The sequence below is a fragment of the Cyprinus carpio genome, chromosome B5, assembly GCF_018340385.1.
Source record: "Cyprinus carpio isolate SPL01 chromosome B5, ASM1834038v1, whole genome shotgun sequence".
Classification (NCBI taxonomy): domain Eukaryota; kingdom Metazoa; phylum Chordata; class Actinopteri; order Cypriniformes; family Cyprinidae; genus Cyprinus; species Cyprinus carpio.
In genome coordinates this window covers 33,138,894-33,158,620 of record NC_056601.1, presented here as the reverse complement: position 1 = coordinate 33,158,620, position 19,727 = coordinate 33,138,894, and the positions used below count along the sequence as shown (strand labels likewise).

The following is a 19,727-nucleotide window of genomic DNA, read 5'->3' as shown; positions in this document are numbered from 1 at the left end:
AACAGACATTATAATAATAATTTTAAAGAAGTTTTTTTTTTCATCAGTTTTTTTTATTTGTACAGTATACTATAGTATACTGTATAGTTTTGTTGTGAAGCACTAAATTGTTTTCTTTTGATTTCATTTTAAAAGATTTATTAAGTTGTTAATGTTTATGAATTAATTTCATTTGACTCAGTTTTGATGATAAATTTGTATATATAAACTATCCTCAAATACATACTGCAAATCAAAGGATTTCATGATAAACTGCCAAAATAGAAGTTTGGTTTAACTTGAAGAAATTATGAAAGTAATATATTATAGTTCTGTTGTGCATTTTGACAAAAATGCAGTGTGTTTTTTTTTTTGTTGTTTTTTTTTTTGGTAAATTTTTAAAATTGTTTTATGAACTATTTCCATAAATGCCACTTTTTTGGTGATACTTTTATGTTTAATCATAAAAACTACAGAATCCAGAAAATATAAGTTAAAGTCATAGTTAGTCAAAAAAAAAAAAAAAAATACCTGACTCATATTGTCCTCAAAAACACTGCAACTCAAAAGTCTTCATGGCAAACTGCCAAAATAAAAATTTGGTTTAACTTGAAGAAATTATGATAGCAATATATTACTATTATAGTTCTGTTGTGCAGCACCTTATTTGACCAAAAAAAAAAAACGGATTCAACACAGATTCAAAAAGAAAAAAAAAAAAAATATGGCCTTGAGGCCTTAAATTAAAAGGCATTTTATTTTTTATTTATTTATTTAATTATTTATTTTTTGTAAAAAAAAAAATTTGTAATGCTTTCTCTATTAATTGTATGAAATGAATATTGTAATGACTATTCAATTAGGTTTTAGTTGTTTGGTTGTTTAAAGCACTATTAACCTAATATTAATATTTCCAAAATGTACGTTGAAATTCGTATAGCTTGTAATGCAAATCAGTTAGATTTTTGTATCAGTATAGCGAACTACATACATTGAATGCATATAAATTGATTTTGATCATGTTGGTAATTAAGAGGCATTAGAAATTTGCGCATCAAATAGGGTAGGCTTTAAGAACCAGACAAGATATACAAGGATCGTAAATATTCAAGAGTCGCTTGTTGTCTTGGATGGCCCAGAATTTGAAGGTGATGTTGAGAAGGAGTGCATGTTACTAGAACTACAAAAAAAAGATAACTTGTGGTGCTTGAGGAACAGGATTTTCTCTGAGTCTGCTGTTATCTCCTCAGGCTGCCCGAGCAGGATCATGGGTCTGATTAACACTATGACAGTTAGTCTTTACAGCTCAGGCCTGGATTTCGACAGACTGTCAGAGCAAATTAAAACGCCATCGTCCAAGCACTAAAACACCAAAGCAGGCACTGCCCTCGAGGCATGAAAACTATATCATAAAGACAAAAGCTTACCATATCTGCGCTGAATGAATTGTGGAGGAGGCTGCTGTTAGTTTTGTATTTCTGATGGATCAGTCTGGATCCATTCTGATATAAAACAAAGCCCTGGGCAAATATAGCCAGCTTACACTATATATAATCATACAACAAAAGGGCTTACCATGAAACCAATGAAGTTAACTCTTCTTAGTGCTTCTCTTTTGATGCATACTCATTCTGTGCCAGGCTACATCCCAACAAGTCCTCAGTGATTTTGCCCCTCAATGAATAGCCCCCATTTAAATGCCCTGACTCATAAATTGTGTCTGGGTGCTTTTGTTTAATGTTTCTGTTGTTCTCGTCTAGGGTCAGGAGAGCGATGTTGGCCTTTATCACCAAACCAGAGCTTTTAGAAAAAGGTCTTCAGAACCACTTCTGCACAGACAAAAACGAAAGATGTTTCTTCTCAACTTAATAACTACATACTACATAAACGCACATCACAGTCTTGGCTTACAAAACTTACAAAAATTAATTTAATAGTTTTGATTTAATGGTCTGAAGTTATTTTAGAAAGAATGAAATTCATTACAATGAAATTTAAGACATTATAGTTGTTACTTAAATAGTTGGTTTGCAATGCAACAGGCGTAATGCAAATTTAAAAAAAAATGTATTTTTCCTTAAAGGGAAACAAGACGTTTACAAGAAAAAATATTAAATTTATTACAATGCAAAATAAGTTAAATTTCTGCTTCAAACTTTATTTAATAATTATGTAATTATTTATATGCCGATGCACTGTATATTATACACTTTTAATTTAATATATTATAGACTTTTAATTATAAACAATCCTGAGGTACACATGGACTCTTATTTTGTAATATCTGTGCTTTACTATTACCAGCTGCTCATTCAGAAGGTGAGGGAGAAATAATATACACTCTTAAACAATCTACAACATATTATAATATAAACGCCATAAAGTAAACACTGTCATAATTCTTCAGCAGTAGTTGTTGCAAGCAATAATTTGCATAAATGCTTGGTATTCATTGATTGTGAAAATTCTCTGAAAGTCTGAGCCTGAAGAACAATTGTACTTTCAAAACATTGGTATACCCGCCGAGGCACGAGATCTCGTTGATCTCTCGTTGCTTTGATGTTATGTCATACACTGACTGCGCAACCCCTGATTGCGTAATTTTTTCACGTGACTTTTTTTTTTGCCACTAACCACCTAATGAAAATGTATTTGACCCAGCCCTCTTCATATCGACTAACGTTTAGTCGACTATTTGGGGGCAGCCATAGTAATGACTATTCAATTAGGTTTTAGTTTGTTTGGTTGTTAAAGAACTATTAACCTAATATTCATATATTTCCAAAATGTAACGTATAGCTTGTAATGCAAAATCAGTTTGATCTTTGTATCAGTTATGCGAACCTACATACATTGAATGCATATATAACATATTCATATATAAACGCCATAAAGTAACACTGTCATAATTCTTCAGCAGTAGTTGTTGCAAGCAATAATTTGCATAAATGCTTGGTATTCATTGATTGTGAAAATTCTCTGAAAGTCTGAGCCTGAAGAACAATTGTACTTTCAAAACATGCAGCTCAATTTTCTTTTATGAAATTATAGCCTTTTGAAGTTTAATAATCACATAATAATAACAGTAAGCTGTAATGCGATTCCTGTTTTTTCATAGACAAATATAAAACTTCTTAAAATGATAATTAAGATGTTTGTTATATCAAGATATTTATGATTACCTTGAATTTCATAACTGAATTTTCTAAGGACTGTCAGGACTTTTTTATTTGCAAGTGCTCATAAATATGTTTACAGTTTGTGCACATCTGTTTTTGTGGTGAATGCAAGAGAAGCGCTCGCGCTGTTGAGTCTTTAAAATGCTTAGTTGCTTAAAAATAGAACAAGCTAATAGGAAAACAGGATTTGACCTTATATTGAAATACCAAACATGCTTTCATTGACAGCAGCACTCTTTGAGTTTGAGCGCGCTCTCTTTAATTTTTCTCCTTTCTTACTCCACAGTGAAAACGTCAACACTTACTGCCTCCACATCGCTGAGGATGACGGGGAGGTGGACACAGATTTCCCTCCGCTGGACTCCAACGAGCCCATACACAAGTTTGGCTTCAGTACGCTGGCTCTGGTCGAGAAGTATTCATCTCCTGGACTGGGGCCCAAACAGTCACTCTTTGTTCGAATGTAAGAATGCCACTTAACTCAGAATTTATCACTACTAATTACTACTACTGTCTCACTGTGAAGAATGAATACATTTAGGGTCAAAATCTAAAGGAAATCCAAATTTCGTAATATGCTTTACATAATTCAAGTAAAGTTTTCTGTTGTTGACAAACAATACATATATGGCATGTTCCAAAGTTTGGGGTCAGTGTTTTTTTTTTTTTTTTTTTTTTTTTTTTTATTAATACACAGTATAGACATTTATATTGTTACAAAATATTTCAATTTGAAAATAAATGCTGTATTTTTTTTACTTTCTGTTCATCAAATGTAACTATATTTTGCAGCCTTGGTTAGCAGAAGACACTTCTTTCATAAACATTAAAAGAACTTACTGACCCCTAACTTTTGAATGGTAGTGTATATAGTTGATTTAATACACAATTCCAAAGAGTAAAACAAACCATGTCAAATATTGAACTTATTTTATTCTTCACCTGTATCTAGAAGTTTGCCTAGTTAGTGCACAGCCTCTGATAAGACTCTTATGAGCCCTTAAACTAATGAGGTTTAAATACTTGGCCAGCTTAATAAGTCTTAAACACTCAGTCCTGAAGTTTGTTGAAGTTTTTTCCCCACATATGAGCCCTTAAACTAATGAGGTTTAAATACTTGGCCAGCTTAATAAGTCGAGCTCTCAATTCGATTGTTGGTCTTCTGTGGCATTCGGGGCCGATGTCTTAATCAGCTATTTAGGTTAATGTGGCTGACGCATTAACAGGCCTCTCCATGAGGCTCTTATCTTTGTTTTGTGAGCTCTCAATTCGATTGTTGGTCTTCTGTGCATTCGGGCCGATGTCTAATCAGCTATTTAGTTAATGTGGCTGACAGAGCATTAGGAGGCCTCTATTAATTGGAGGTTGCTAATTGGATTTGAGTGGCATCCTGCCAGATTGTCCTGCCTTTGATAGGGAACCATAGTTTGGGCTGTAATACTGAATTTAACAATGAAGTTCAGTTTGTTTGTATACGTCACAGATTTCTTGTACTCGCTCAGGTTGTGTGACATTTGCACCGATTAACAAATAATCATGGACATTTTTATTAGGAAATAAAGAGATGTTATGCAGATTAGAGATTTTTTTTTTTCATATTTGGGTGAACTATTCTATTCCTTTATCATTTTGTCAACTGTGAAAGCAACACATTACAGTACCGTTTTTATTGATTTTTTTACTGATAGAAATTAAGACTTGCATTCAGCAAGGATGCATTAATTTGATCAAAATTAACAGAAAAGATTTATACTTCAAATAAATTTTGAAATATATATATTTTTTTCTTCAAATAAACTACTTTTAATATATATTATGGTTTCCAAAAAAAATAAAAGAAACCGTTTTTTAACAGTAATATTAAGAATGTTTCCTAAGCAATGTGTCAAATCATCATATTAGAATGATTTCTGAAGAATCATGTGTCATTGAAGACTGGAGTAATGATGCTGAAAATTCAGCTTTGATCACAGAAATAAATTACATTTTAATAAATTTTCAAATAAAAAACAGTTATTTTGAATTTTAATAATATTTAACTGTATTTTAATCTGTATCTTAATGAAACAAGTCCTAGAAGCAGTTTTATTTTTATTTTGTATTTATTTTTTATTTTAATTTTAGAAATTTGTTTTTTAATTTCAGCAATCATTTCTTTTGTTTTAATTAATGTAAATATTCCTTAATATTTTGTTTTAGTTAACAACACTGTAGTATATAAATATATATTTATGGCATTAAATAATATTTGCTATTTTTATCATATAATTGCAGCATTGGCGAGCTGAAAAGACTTCTTTCAAAAACAAAAAATCGTACAGACGCCAAACTTTTGACCGGAAGTATAACTTCATTATAAGTAGCCATTTGCCCATGGCATAAACCAATTGAGTTTTTTGTATTTGTTGTATTTGTGGCCCAGCTGCTTTGCACTTTTCATTGCATTTCACGTGTCTTTGTCTGTAGTTATTTGTTTTTTATTCATCATCTGTAAGCCGTGGGCTGGTGTTCAGAGCTCTCTGGGTCAGCTGCATGCTCCCTTCATGATGTGGCACTGCAGGACCCTGGGCGAGAACTGAGCCAGTGCTCGGCCCTCAGTGGGCCATCGGGGCCGGTGACCTCTTCTGCCGGATCCCCGGCCTGACGTGAAGCCTGTCAGAAGCTCTCGCCCGAGGCAGACGGGTCAGGACTGCTAAATGGAAGTGGACAAGCAAGTCCTCTGTCCAGAAAGCGTGCGCTCTCCGGTCTCTGGCCTCGGGTTGTTGTTCTGTTGATAAAGTCTGTCGCAGTGATGCGTCCATGTGCTCAAAGTTTGACTCGTGGACTGGCCCTCGGACTTGTTGTGTTTAGGATGCGTTCTGTTAAAGAAAGCCACCAACTTCTGAGTACTATGCAGTCTATCTGTGTGCAAGCTTTTCTTCGGACACAATTGTATCCACTTGCTGCTTGCGCTGGTGGTACTGTTATTTAAGAGTCATTCTCTTGAATCTCAAACTACATTTGCAAAAATATAAATACATTGGTTTTGATTTGTATACTTTAGTGGTGCAAATCTGTTTGGTGAATCAACAGAAGCAGTCATGAATCTGTCATTGGTCTGGATCATGGAGTGAATCAGTCAGATGACTCATTTCCTCTCTTTCTGGAAGTTATGTCTCTTAAAGAGTCGAGAACAGTTAATATTAGAATGATTTCTGATGGATCATACACCTGGAGTAAAAGCTGGAGTTGTAGCTGATGAAAATTCAACTTTGCATCACAGGAACAAATTCAAATAGAAAACAGTTTTTAAATTATGATATTTCACAGTTTTACTGTTTCAGTTTCCTCAGGTTTATCTGTGAAAAACATTCATGAATACTGAGAGTCTGAAGATGTGATTTCAGTGTCGAGCCTCTGTTAGACAGGAAGTTTGCATCTAATGGAAACGTTAAAGATGTATTCAATATGACTGATGATTTGCTTTCCTCGCCCACAGAAACGCCGCTCATGGCTTCTCCCTGATCCCAGTGGACAGCCTGAAAGTCACCATGAAGGAGATTCTGCAGAAGGCCCTCAAAAAGCGAAAGGGCTCCCAGAAAGGATCAGGTGAGACATCTCAAAGATTCATGTCTCACTTAATGTGAAAAAGAGGATGTGTTTTATATTCAAGCTTATATTCTTAAAGGGTTAGTTCACCCAAAAATGAAAATGACCCTGTGTTTTACTCGCCCTCAAAGCATCCTAGGTGTATATGACTTTCTTCTTTCAGAAGAATCCAATCAGAGTTGTATGAAAAAATTCCTGGGTGAACTAACCCTTTAATCCTGTGATGCTGGATTATATATTTTGGTAAATAATGGTATTTATAATATACTATTATAGTAATAAATGGTAATATTTTGTATTAGCTTTCATTTTTATTAGTTTTCATTTTTATTCTAGTTTATGTTTTGGTAATTTTACGTTCTTGTGTGAACATTCTTGAGTTTGTTATTTTTATTCATTTTTAATATTTCTAATAAGCTTTAATTTATTTTTATTTCAGTTTTTGTAATTTTAAAACCTTAACTAAGTAAGCTACATTAAAGTGCTATTTAAATGTAATTTTATATTTTTATATTTTTTAGTAGTTATATTTTTACATTTATATATTTATTATGTAAAAATATACTTATTTTTTTATATAATTTATATAATATATTTTTATATAAAATCATATTTTTATATTTTTAATTGCTGTGTCTAATAGCTATATGGACCACAAAATCACTCATAAGGGTCAGTTTAAAAAAAAAAAAAACTTCTGAAAGATGACTAAATACCCGTTTCATTGATGTATGGTTTGTTAGAAGGACGATATTTGGCCGAGATACAACTATTTGAAAATCCGGAATCTGAGGGTGCAAAAAAATCTAATTATTGAGAAAATCACCTTTAACGTTGTCCAAATGAAGTTCTTAGCAATGCATGTTACTAATCAAAAATTAAGTTTTGATATATTTATGGTATGCAAGTTTACAAAATATCTTCATGGAACATGATCTTGACTTATCCTAATGATTTTTGGGTAATTGAAAAATCAATAATTTTGACCCATACAATGTATTGTTGGCTGTCTAGCAAATGGTGCCTTTGATTTGCCGGTCGAACTGGTATTTGTGTGTGCAGTTTTAATCTTAGAAAGTAAGTGAAGCCATCTGCTGCGATTTGGCCTGATAACCGCGGCAATGTGCCGTCCTAATTTGTCATCGCTGAATGGGGTGGAATCTGATAAGGCCAGAGACTTTAATACAAAAAGTCACCGGTAACGGATCGCCCCTTTGACGGCCATGATGAGCCGGGGCAGCGTGAGATAAGAGGGGTGAGGAGAGGAGATTGAGCCGGAGACTGACTCTGAGACGGAGAAGTGCACATAAAGAATGGAAAGCAATGGTGCGGGAACAAAAGTATATTAGAGAGAAAATGGATGAAACGCAGTAAAAATGATGGCGCGTGGAGAGCCACTGGAGCCTCATCTCTCCTGAATTTACCACACACTGAGGTCACAGCCTACAGCCAGAGAAGTTCACTTCAGTAAGGACGCTGGAGGCTAGCGCTGTCAGTTTAAAGAGGCTGTAGTCTTCGCTTTTGTCTTATGTGTATCCACACAGCCTCATCAGTATGGATCACATACTCCTTCATCAACACCAAACTGACTGTCTGTCCGTAGCGGTTCACAGCCTTTGTGAATCCAAGACAGGGGGGTCTCAGTTTTCCGAGATTAAAAAAAAATTATATTTTTATTAATTAACTTTTTATAAAAAAAAAATTATATCTATATTTAATAGTGCTGTCAAACAATTAATTGCGATTAATCGCATCCAAAATAAAAGTTTTTGTTTACTGTGTGTGCACTGTGTATATTTATTATGTGTATATATAAATACACACAGACTGTATTTACATGTATTTATTTATTTTAATGTAATTTATATTATATATAAATCTTTTTAAGTTATAAACAACATTTTTCTTAAATACTGTATATACGTGCATGTTTTTTTCTGATTATTTGTTTGACAGCATTAATATTTAAACATTATTTAAATTAGTTATGGTTGAAATAGTAGTAAATATTTTTAATGTTTAATCATTTTGTTATACTGTATATTATTTGTTCAAATTATTATTTATTATAAATTATTAATTTATTACTAAATTATTACATTATTATCTATTATTAATTTATTTTGCTTAAATGTTTTTTATATTGTATAAATTACATTCAAATTATTTAATAAAAAATAATTTATTTTTTATGGAATGTTTTTTCTCTAATTTTTTATATATATATTATATATGTTTATATATATGTATGTATGTGTATTATTATATATATATATATCGATATATTATATATATATATATATATATATATATATATATATACAATATACACACACATACATACATAAAAATTGTAGTAAATAAAGCATTTTATTTTTTATTATAATTATTATATATTAAATTAAAATCATGTTAATTATTAAAATATTTGAATTATTAAAATAATTTTAATTTCAAATTAATGGATTATATATTAATTATATTATATTATATTATATTATATTATATTATATTATATTATATATTTAATAATATTTTCTGTGACTTTTCCAAGTCTAGAAATCATACTTTTAAAATTCCCTCGTTTATGCAAGTTTTGTCATGTTTTGACATATTTTGAACTATTTATAACGATTTTATCGTATTTAAAAATCATATATTAAGCCATCTTGTAAAGTTCTTATGTTTGATTTTTAAACATGCCTTTTTTTTCTTTTTTGTCAAGTCTCAATATTTCAGTTACTTTCCTCACACATGACAACAATATGTGCTATTTTAGTACAACTGAACTGTCTGTAGTAATTTTAAAGATAATCCAACACAGTGACATTTGCTTTCACTTCAAACCATTTAGCACTTTGAAATTCACAAACAGTCTAACGCGAGCTTGTTTCGGAAGCTATTTTGGGTTGTAAAAAGCAATCTATTGGCATCTCTTTCTGCAAAAACCATGCAAGTATTTGACAGCTTTTCTAGAAACAACAAAGATGGGGAGTATAAGAGAAAAAGAAATGCTCTGTCTCTGTGAGAACCGTGTTCAGAGGAATAGCCAGCTCAGTCTCTGGGGCAAACAAACAAACCCAGTGTTTCTCTTTTCGGATTTGTGACATCTTAGACATGCCTCAAAAAAAGAGAAATGTCTGCTTGGTCTTAAAAGTACGAGCACACTCAGTTATAATAGCATCTTTAGTTCCAGTGGTTTGAGAGTACTTGTGTTTGATGCACAGCCTCATCAGAGACGGATTGATTTGACAGCAGCCCAAGAGAGCCCTCAGAGGGAATTTAATTGGAAATAAACCTACAGAATTGCCCCGTGGGCAGTGAGCCATTGCCCCGTCCCGGTCCAGCATCCCATCTTGCAGGTGATTGTTTCTCTTTTAGTCTGAGATGGTGTCTCAGAAGACGTCTTGAGTGGATGTGATGGGGTAGTTGGTCCAGAAGAGAAGCGTTAGACGGTTCGGGCCGCGCTCTCATCTGCATTTAGATGAGTATTGATTGTTTATTTACCCGCTGGAGACAAGAGACCGATCCAATCTTCTGTCCACTCTCTTCTGCACCAGCCGTTCACTGTTTGGCCATTTTCTTTCTCTTTTTTTAAGCAATTGTTTTTCCTTTATGTATTAGTTTAGTCCTTTCTGGTCTGAACAAGGAACAAAAAACTAACCTAAACCTTTTTTCTTTTAAATGCTGTGTTAAATAAAATATTAGATGTATATATTTCATGTGTGTGTGTAATATTACATTATAAATTAAATGTTTGTTTAATTAGTTTTTAACTACAATACTAATAGTTGGAAAAAGTGAATAAAATAAATTTAAATATATAAAGTATGATTAAAATGAAAAAATTTAAATATAGTATATATAATATAATATAAATATAAATTAAAATGTAATTAACCCTTATAAACATTGATTAAATGCACACGCATACATATACACACATATATAAATTATGTATATTTATTTTAATAAAACATATCTAATTAAGCATATTAGTCATATACAGTAATATTTATATTAATTCAGAATTAAAGTTTAATTAATATTAAAATATAATTAAAGCATATTAACAGGGATTAAAATGCCTATTTATTTATTTACTTATTGTTATTAATTTAATTTTGTTTATTTAATGTTATAGATTTTTTTTAATAACTTTAAATGCATGTTCTGATATTTAAAAATTAGTCAAATAAATAAGGAAAATGGTACTGCTTTGATCTTCAGTTGAACTGAGTGAATATATAACAGTAGGACGTGTGGACACTAGAAAGCGTGCGCACTGTTAAATATGACTAGTTTTATGAGCGGCTCAGGGTTTGTAAAGCTCTGTGGGTCTGTTGGGGGAGATAAGCGCGATTGAATGCATCCTGTGGGTCTTATCAGGGTAAATGTTGGTGACATTTGGGAGGCGGCGATGGCTGCGGTTTGGGGTCAGTGTGCTTGTGTGTGAACTACAGATGAGCTCAGACCGTGACTGTTATGCTTTATGTGCTTAGGGCGAATGCATGGAGACATTATACAAAGATGAACATTTTCAGCAGTCGCTGGATTTGTGGGAATTTAGTATCAGCTGTTTTATTTAGTACTTGGCTCGGTATTTTAATGACGCTCATGACCACAAAATGAGTGGATTTGTAGCTCCACATGGTACGTCTGGTCTCCGGTTTAACTCTAAATATTAAATATCATTTGATATCATGTGATATCTTGTCAGTGAGAGGTGTGCTGTTTCTTTACTAATTGATCAGACGGATGAAGATACCTCTCAGCTCATTGAGATCAGCGCAGGGTCACAGGAAAGCTTGTAAAAGGTCAGATGGTGTGTTTGTGAATTAGTCACAGTCTCCTGCTCTTCAGTGTTCAAATTTCAGAGAGGTGCTCTCTCCTTCTTCCAAACACTCGTCTAGTCTGATTCCTGCACGTCAGGCTCAGAACTGAAGTGTTGTATAGAATTGATTCACTCATCGGCTTCATTTGTGTTCTGATGCATCTCGTATTGTGCTGCTGGAGGCTGTTGTGAACATATTTCTTTCTCCATAGAGGTCGTAAGCTTTGGAGGCTCTGGTGACATTTTGGAAAACCACGGTATTTGCAAAAGGGTAAATATTGCCCTGAGTGTTTGCCCTATTTAGATTGGCAGCTTCTCTCTATTGTTTTCCCCCTTCTTTTCTGGAGAAAAAACGAGGGAAAGACTTAATCCTGCCTCGGGGCATTTCTCCCTGCTTCTGACAAGAAATAAACAGCCACTCTTTTGGTTTTATAACCATCAGTTGTTCCTGCAAGGCAATAGTTATTGACTTCTCTTTAAAAACCTCTCCAAATGAGAGAGAGAGAGTTCTGTGAAGACCAGTCTTTAGGTCTTAGATGGGTTGATAACATCTGATTGGACAATAAAAAGTCAAATTAGATTGTTTGCACTGAGCAATATTAATCAAGCGACGTTATAAAGAGAAGCCTAAAGCTGTAAATCCCAGCACATTATCTCTAACAGATTGTTTTTGAACGGCTCTGGTCATCCTGAAGTCATTTATGATGGCTGCCTTCTCTCAAGGGCTCTATATGACAGTATTAAACTGTTCAGAGCTTCAGAGTACATACGAGGTCAGTATAGTAGAGATGATTCATGTTATGAGAAAGAAAGAAAAAAACAATACTGCTGTTGAGAAATCACCAAGGCTGCATTTATTTGATCACAAATATAGTAAAAACTGTAATATTGTGAAATAAAGTGCCATTTGAAAATTCCTTCTAAAAGGAGCATTTTTTATTTATTTATTTTTTAATCAGGCTCAGGAAATTTCACTTTAATGGCAATTGATAGGTTGTTTTTATTGATACTAAAGTAATATAGCTGAACATAAACATAGGAGCCTGAGAAAAATGCTAATTTTAGATGAAAATTTCAGATGGCACTTAAAGGCTAATATGCTCATTTGCAGTTCAAAATAATAAAATTTGAACATAAGTTAAAATGTAATTTATTCCTATGATGCAAAGCTGAATTTTCAGCATCATTACTCCAGTCTTCAGTGTCACATGATCCTTCAGAAATCATTCTCATATGCCGATTTGATAAATAAAGGTAAATGTAAATCATTTTTATTCAAGCAGATAGCTGTGAGTTTATTTGATTCAAAGATTGAAAATGAGCCAGTAAAAGAACTGGTTCATTAGATTCATTTGTTTATCGATTGCAGCAAGTACAGTGCATTAGAAAGATATGTTTTCTGTTTATTGTAATTGTATCTGTATTATTTATATTTTTGTATGTGACATTAAGAATGTTTTTAGAATCAATTCCTGATTCTAAAAGATTCTAAATTCCGATTCCTGCAAGCATTTCTCATTAGAGTCTTAGAGGTCCTATAGGCATGATTTGTTTAGAGAATTTGCATAGTTTGATGATTGATAAAATGCATAACAATGAAGCTGTATTATGTGTGGTTTACTCATGTATCAAGTTAACGCTAAGGCTTAATGGCATGAAGACATGATCTTTGAATATTATTATGCTTTTAATGATCTTTGAGCTCGACCAGTGCAGTGAAATGCATTTTGTAGATCATGTGAGCCGAGTGCAAATGCAGTCAAATAAACCAGACTCAAATCAAACGCTTGTGTGATTCGTTTCAGGTCCCATGTATCGTCTGGAGAAGCAAACCGAACCGAATTTGCCGGTGGATTTGGACAGTACGCTGGAGAGCCAGGGAACTATGGAGTTCTGCTTGGTCCGAGAAAACAGTGAGTTTTGATTACATTTCTGATGTTGCATGATCTTTGAACATCTCACATTGATAAACATTTTTACAACATATAGATATTGATGAACTTTATTGATCACCTTTATTGTTGCAAAACAGCAGCAACATTAAATGTAAAGTGCACAAATGCACACCTAATGCACACATCTTCATCTCCACCCCGTCCCGTCTTCATCCGCAGGTTCTCGAGGCGAGGAGAGCTCAGAGGAGGACCCGCCTATAGACATCACTACGGTTCAGGACATGTTGAGCAGCCACCACTACAAGTCCTTCAAGATCAGCATGATCCACAAGCTCCGCTTCACCACAGACGTGCAGCTAGGTACTGTTTCCAGATCTCTGTATTTTACATTGATGAAATATCTGGCTCTACTTCTGCCGAAACAGACCAACATTCAGATTCAGTACAAGAGTTCTCTCTTCAGATTCAGTGAGACGAAATAGAGTACTTTACTGTAGTGTTAGTAGTAAGAAATCGTATTATACTGTATAGCGTAGAAGCATATAATAATAGTATGTAATTGTGTAGTATTATTATTCTAAAAGTATGGTTTAGGAAAGTATGCCACTGTTGTAAAATAAAAAAATAGAATGAAAATACAAATTTAAAAACAATAAATTTTAATGTGCCATTAAAATTTTCTTTCAGTTACATTACTGTATAGTAAATATTATTATTGTATAGTATTAACTAGTATTATATAGTATTAGTTAAATTATATATTATAGAAATATATTACTATTTATATAACTATACAACACACAAACATACGTGTGTGTGTGTGTATACATATATATATATACACATGTATGTTTGTGTGTTGTATAGTTATATAAATAGTAATAATTTCTATTATGCTATTGGAATACAGAAAAGTATATCATTATTTATATATATATATATATATATATATATATATGTATGTATGTGTGTGTGTGTATTTTTGTAATATACATGTAAATGTACAATTTTATATATATTATTGTTTTATATGGTATAGTTTAGTTTGGCACAAAATACTAGAAATAATAGAGTCTCTCTTGCTTACTTCTCCTGACTTCTCACTTTCTCCACTTCTCAACTCATGAACAAAGGTTTGGCAGATGGTCCTCAGATCAAACACAGTACTGTTTTGTGAAAACACACACACAAAAAATTCCAGCACACTTGACAGTTGCTCCAGTCACAGCTCCATCCCAATTACAGCAGCGCTCCAGGCGCAGGAAGCCTGTGTGAGCCAGGGAATCTCTTTAGGAATTTCACTGCGATTGACAGGCTGGAATTTTTTTTCTGGCACACTGATGTTTGCATGCTATTTTTTTTAAGTTGTGTGAATGATTGACAGCTGTCACATCCATTATGGATAGACTGTGTGTGTGCTTCTGAGATAGACCTGTAATAATATTCCAGACCCCTCTCTCTCACAGCGTTTGATACAGAATCAGTGTCAGTCTGGCTCGGTTCTCCTTTCATATTTAAATAACAGGGAAAATAAACCCACACACCTGTTCATCTTTAAAAACACTTTAAAAAAAACTGACAGTTGAGATTTATCTGTAAGTTATTCTTAAGATAAAACCTTCTCACTTTTCCAGGAATTTCTGGTGAAAAGGTGGAGATCGATCCTGTCACAAATCAGAAGACAAGCACAAAGTTCTGGATCCGACAGAAGCCAATCTCCATCGACTCGGATCTGCTGTGTGCCTGTGACCTGGTGGAGGAGAAGAGTCCAAGTCAGTTCTGCTCATACTTTTGTGAATTATGCATGAAATCCTTATTTATTTATATAAACTACCATTCAAAGTTTTGATATCAATATGTTTTTTAAATGTTTTTGAAATAAGTCTGTTCTGTTCACCAAGGCTGTATTTATTTGATCAAAAATACAGTAAAAACACTAATATTGTGAAATTATTGTTTTCTTTTAAAATATTTCTTAAAATTTAATTTATTCCTGTGTTGGCAAAGCTGAATTTCCTGTCTTAATTTGTAGTGCTGTTATAGTTTTTGTTTATATTTTCCCGTTTTTTTTTTTTTTTTTTAATTTTGGTTAAAGTTTTAGTTTTTTTTTTTTTTTGTGTGTGTGTGTGTATTTTTGTCATTCTTAATAGTTTTTTTCTATTGTAGTTTATTTTAGTCAAACCAAATTAAATTAAAAATGTTGCCCTGGCAACCAAGTTTTTTATATTTTATTTTATTTCAGTTAAAATTTATTTTAAGTATTAGTTAACTAATAACCCTGCTTCAGTGTCACATGATCCTTCAGAAATCATTCTAATATGCTGATTTCCTGCTTAAAAATGTTCTTGTTATGATTAGTGTTGAAAATAGTTGTGCTGCTTCATATTTTTGTGTAAACGGTGATGCTTTTTCCAGGATACGTTAATGAACATTGTTCTACAGAACAGCATTTATTTGAAATAGAAATGTGTCCCTTTTAATCAATTTAATGCATCCTTTAAAAAAAATATTTTTTTGTTGTTTATTTATTATTAAAAATGGAATAAAAATGATTTTTCTTGTATACTTACAGTAAAGTAATAGGCACTGCCTCTCTAGCCTCCTCAGATTAAACGTCTCTGGTTTATGTAGAAACTCTTTTGATGTCCCACATCACTGGCGACTGACAGATACAGTGTAGCACTGCAAACTCACCAAGGGATTTATATTACATTACACTTACAGGGAACTCCGTTACCGAAAACAAAATCTATTTACGCAGCCTTTCTGTAAGGTTTGCATCGGTAAGTGATGCAGACATCTCTTCTTAGCGGATATGACAGGGCCACGAGCGCAGCTCTCCAGACGCGTGCTGCTAACGGTGATTGATGAAGTGCAGACAGATTGCTGAAGTCTGCTCACACCGATGCTCCGACTACGCCTGGAGATGCTCCAGTCTCTCAGTCACTGAGCGTTTGTTTCTGGAGCAGGGCCGTTTATTTCTGTGTGTCCTGTGTGTTCAAAAAAAAGATGCCAGAGTTCACATTTGAGGTTAATTATGTTTGAAAATCATCAAAGAATCCTGAAAAAACGTATCACAGTTTCCACAAAAATATGAAGCAACACAACTGTTTTCAACATTTATAATAATCAGAAATGTGCCTTGAGTAGGAAATCATCATATTAGAATGATTTCTGAAGGATCATGTGACACTGAAGACTGGAGTAATGATGCTGAAAATTCAGCTGCGCATCACAGAAATAAATCAAATTTTAAAATATTAAAATTCAGTTTTTGAAAATTTGTTTTTATTGTATTTATGATCAAATAAATGCAGCCTTGATTAGCATAAGAGATTTTTTTTTTTCAAAACATTAAACATGTTACTGACCCCAAACTTTTGAACAGTGTGTATATTTTTATTTTATTTTTGATAGCCCTGGGTTATTTTATTGTCAGGGGTGTTTTAGGCTTTCTTGGTGCAAAAATAAGATCTCTCTTTCTTTATGCATTTATTAATTTATTTATGCAATGATCAGTTTATCATTATTTAACTAAATTATTTAACTTCATTATCAAGATAAAAAAAAATTCTACATTTAAAATTCTATTGGCACCTGCTATTCAGTGTAAATTGCAAGAAGCTTTTGATTAGACTGTGTTTTCCCTGTTGGGCTGAATTACTAAAAAACAAAATAATGGACAATACTTCAGTACTCTGATTAATAAAAATGATTACAGTTGTAGCATTATATATATATATATTTTTTTTTAATTTAACAAATAGTATTTTCTCACATGCACATGTAAGTTGAACCATGGTGGTAATTTTTTTCTTTGCTTTCTTTTTTTTTTTGCTGAAAGTAACTTTAAGATCTTTATGGTTTTCTTTGTAGGTCATGCAATATTTAAGCTCACATATCTAAGCAACCACGATTACAAAGCCCTGTACTTCGAGTGTGATGCTGCTACTGTCAATGAGATTGTGCTCAAGGTAGGATTTATAGTTTTTTACTGCTTTTTGTGTATTAATTCGATCAAATTCACAGGAAGTGTGTCATTTCATCTTCCTCTGCCAGGTGAACTACATTCTGGAGTCCCGTGCCAGCACGTCGAGGGCGGATTACTTCGCCCAGAAACAACGCAAACTGAACCGTCGCACGAGCTTCAGTTTCCAGAAGGACAAAAAGTCGGGCCAGTAGAGCTAGTGGCCAAACCGATCAGCAGACTCTGAACCGAATGGCCTGCGTGAACAGAGGCAGAGAGATAGACGGGAAACATAAAGAATAGAAGGATGGCGAGAATTTTAGATGGAAATGCATTTTCATCCGGATGGAGAAATCAGCCTCTCAAGGTCGGCCTTTCCTGGACTGACGGTCCTTAATCATATCAGAGCACTAATGCTCTCTGCTGTCACTCGAATGTACTAGCAAAAACAACCAACAATCTAATTGAACAATTATATTAACGTTTGAAGCCACAGCCGTCGCCCAGACCAGACAAAACCATCGGCTGGACTCTGAATGCCAAGGACCGAGAACTTGCTGCTGTTTGCGTCACAGACTTACTTCCACTGCCTACAAACCAACTGTACATAAACACGCACCAAACGAACGCAGTCGGAACCTTACAAGCCAGAAAGAGCAAGCGAACCGTATTAGCTGTTGCCGTATGTATCAAAGATGTTAAGTCAAACTGCATCGGACACTGACACGTAATCGCAATTAATTTTTTTTTTTTACGAAAATGTAAATAGCAAACGCATTCAGGGTCTGATGACAAACCCTCTTTGGCCATAGTACTTCAGTGCCTGCTACAGATCAATGGGACAAATGCGTTCTTCGAGATTTTACACGTCCGCTGGTTAAGTCGGGAAACTCTTTTTACCACCAGAGGAGGTTAATAGGTTAAAGAATGACAGATTTTTAATGATCAAATATGAAATTAATAACTACTTTTTACTGTGATGTGTTTTTCCCCTCTGCATTGTATCTTTGGATTGCATATATATATATATATTATAACGAACCAATCGCTGTCTCTTTTCGACGGATGTTTTGGTTTATTCTGACTGTCCTCTGGGGCTGCAATGGGAATGTATGACCGCCTCTGCCACATTTCTTTCTAGATGTTAAAGATTACATTATTACGCTAGGTTCCTTTCATCCGTGTCTGCCGTCTCAACCTGAAACTCTCGCTCTATAACTCCACTTCAAACGCTGCTGTTGTTAAACTGGATTCAGGGTGTTCATTCAATCCAAAACTGTTCTGACTCAGGTTTCCGACTGCCATGTTGTCTTGACTGATCTTGTTTCATTTCGTTTCTTTTTTTTTTTTTTTACATCTGTCAAAGCTGGAGAGCGATGACTGATACTCAGTTCAGCGCTGACGGATAGACAAAGAGAGAGCGTGTTTTCCCGTGACGGGGATAACAGCTGAATAGACATTTCAAATAAAACTTTATTTATAATATTCCGATGACCTGGGGGGGTTATCATGCGGCCTATGGAATCAATATTTGCTACAGTACATGTATACTGTATATAAGTAGATTTTCTAATTAAAGACTGAACTACGATACATTTGTCCTGGTGTCTTTTTGTTGGCTTTTCATCATTTTGTCTTCTGCACTTATGTTGTCGCATAAGGTAGGCAGCATAATTGTTTCATTTTAAGATGGCTTCTTTTGGACAAATTCTAAGGCAGCATTGCATGCATCTTTCACAGATAAGGCAATCCCAGAATGCATTAGGACGTGATGCTCATTCAAGCCGGCACATGAGTAATCAGTTATTTCATTCAATAAATGTGAATTATTGATTAAAAATAGCTTGGTTTATTTTAGAATTTATTATTGGAGTCAGTTGATTTTCACTGGTGTTTTGCTTGAAGAAGCACTTTTGAGTATCTGTGTAGAGCACTATAAATCAAAAACATGTTTTAATATCACAGCTAGAAAATAAAAGGTTGCTGCCTGTGTAGACAGGTCATTGTACTCTTTAAATTATGTAAATAAGAAAAAATGTTTTCAAAGGCACCTTATATTTGCCATATATATATTTTATTTATATATATAATATTTTTTTTTTTTTTTTTTTTTTTTTTTAGCACTTGTGTACTTACAAGGGTACTTGTAACTTTATATTCAGTTATGAAAAGGTAGACTGGTCTTATTTGTATTGGAAAAGTAAGACTGATATCCACTTGGCAACTGCTAGTAAGTTTTGAATAGTATTTTCTTGAATAGTATTTTCTAATAGTTTACTCTTTAC

General features: G+C 33.4%; 1 protein-coding gene across 4 annotated transcripts in view; it reads left to right on the top strand.

Moving 5' to 3' along the window:
* LOC109075098 (target of rapamycin complex 2 subunit MAPKAP1-like) overlaps positions 1-19,033 on the top strand; it is a 29,713-nt gene extending 10,680 nt beyond the window's left edge. For all 4 annotated transcript variants that reach the window (XM_042723215.1, XM_042723217.1, XM_042723216.1 and 1 more), the window contains 7 exons: positions 3,445-3,621; positions 6,637-6,746; positions 13,386-13,493; positions 13,695-13,835; positions 15,110-15,247; positions 17,352-17,449; positions 17,535-19,033. In XM_042723215.1, coding sequence (XP_042579149.1) covers positions 3,445-3,621; positions 6,637-6,746; positions 13,386-13,493; positions 13,695-13,835; positions 15,110-15,247; positions 17,352-17,449; positions 17,535-17,657 — 895 coding nt within the window. In that variant the 3' untranslated portion in view covers positions 17,658-19,033. The remainder of the gene's footprint in view (positions 1-3,444; positions 3,622-6,636; positions 6,747-13,385; positions 13,494-13,694; positions 13,836-15,109; positions 15,248-17,351; positions 17,450-17,534) is intronic.
* The last annotated feature ends 694 nt before the right edge of the window (positions 19,034-19,727 follow it).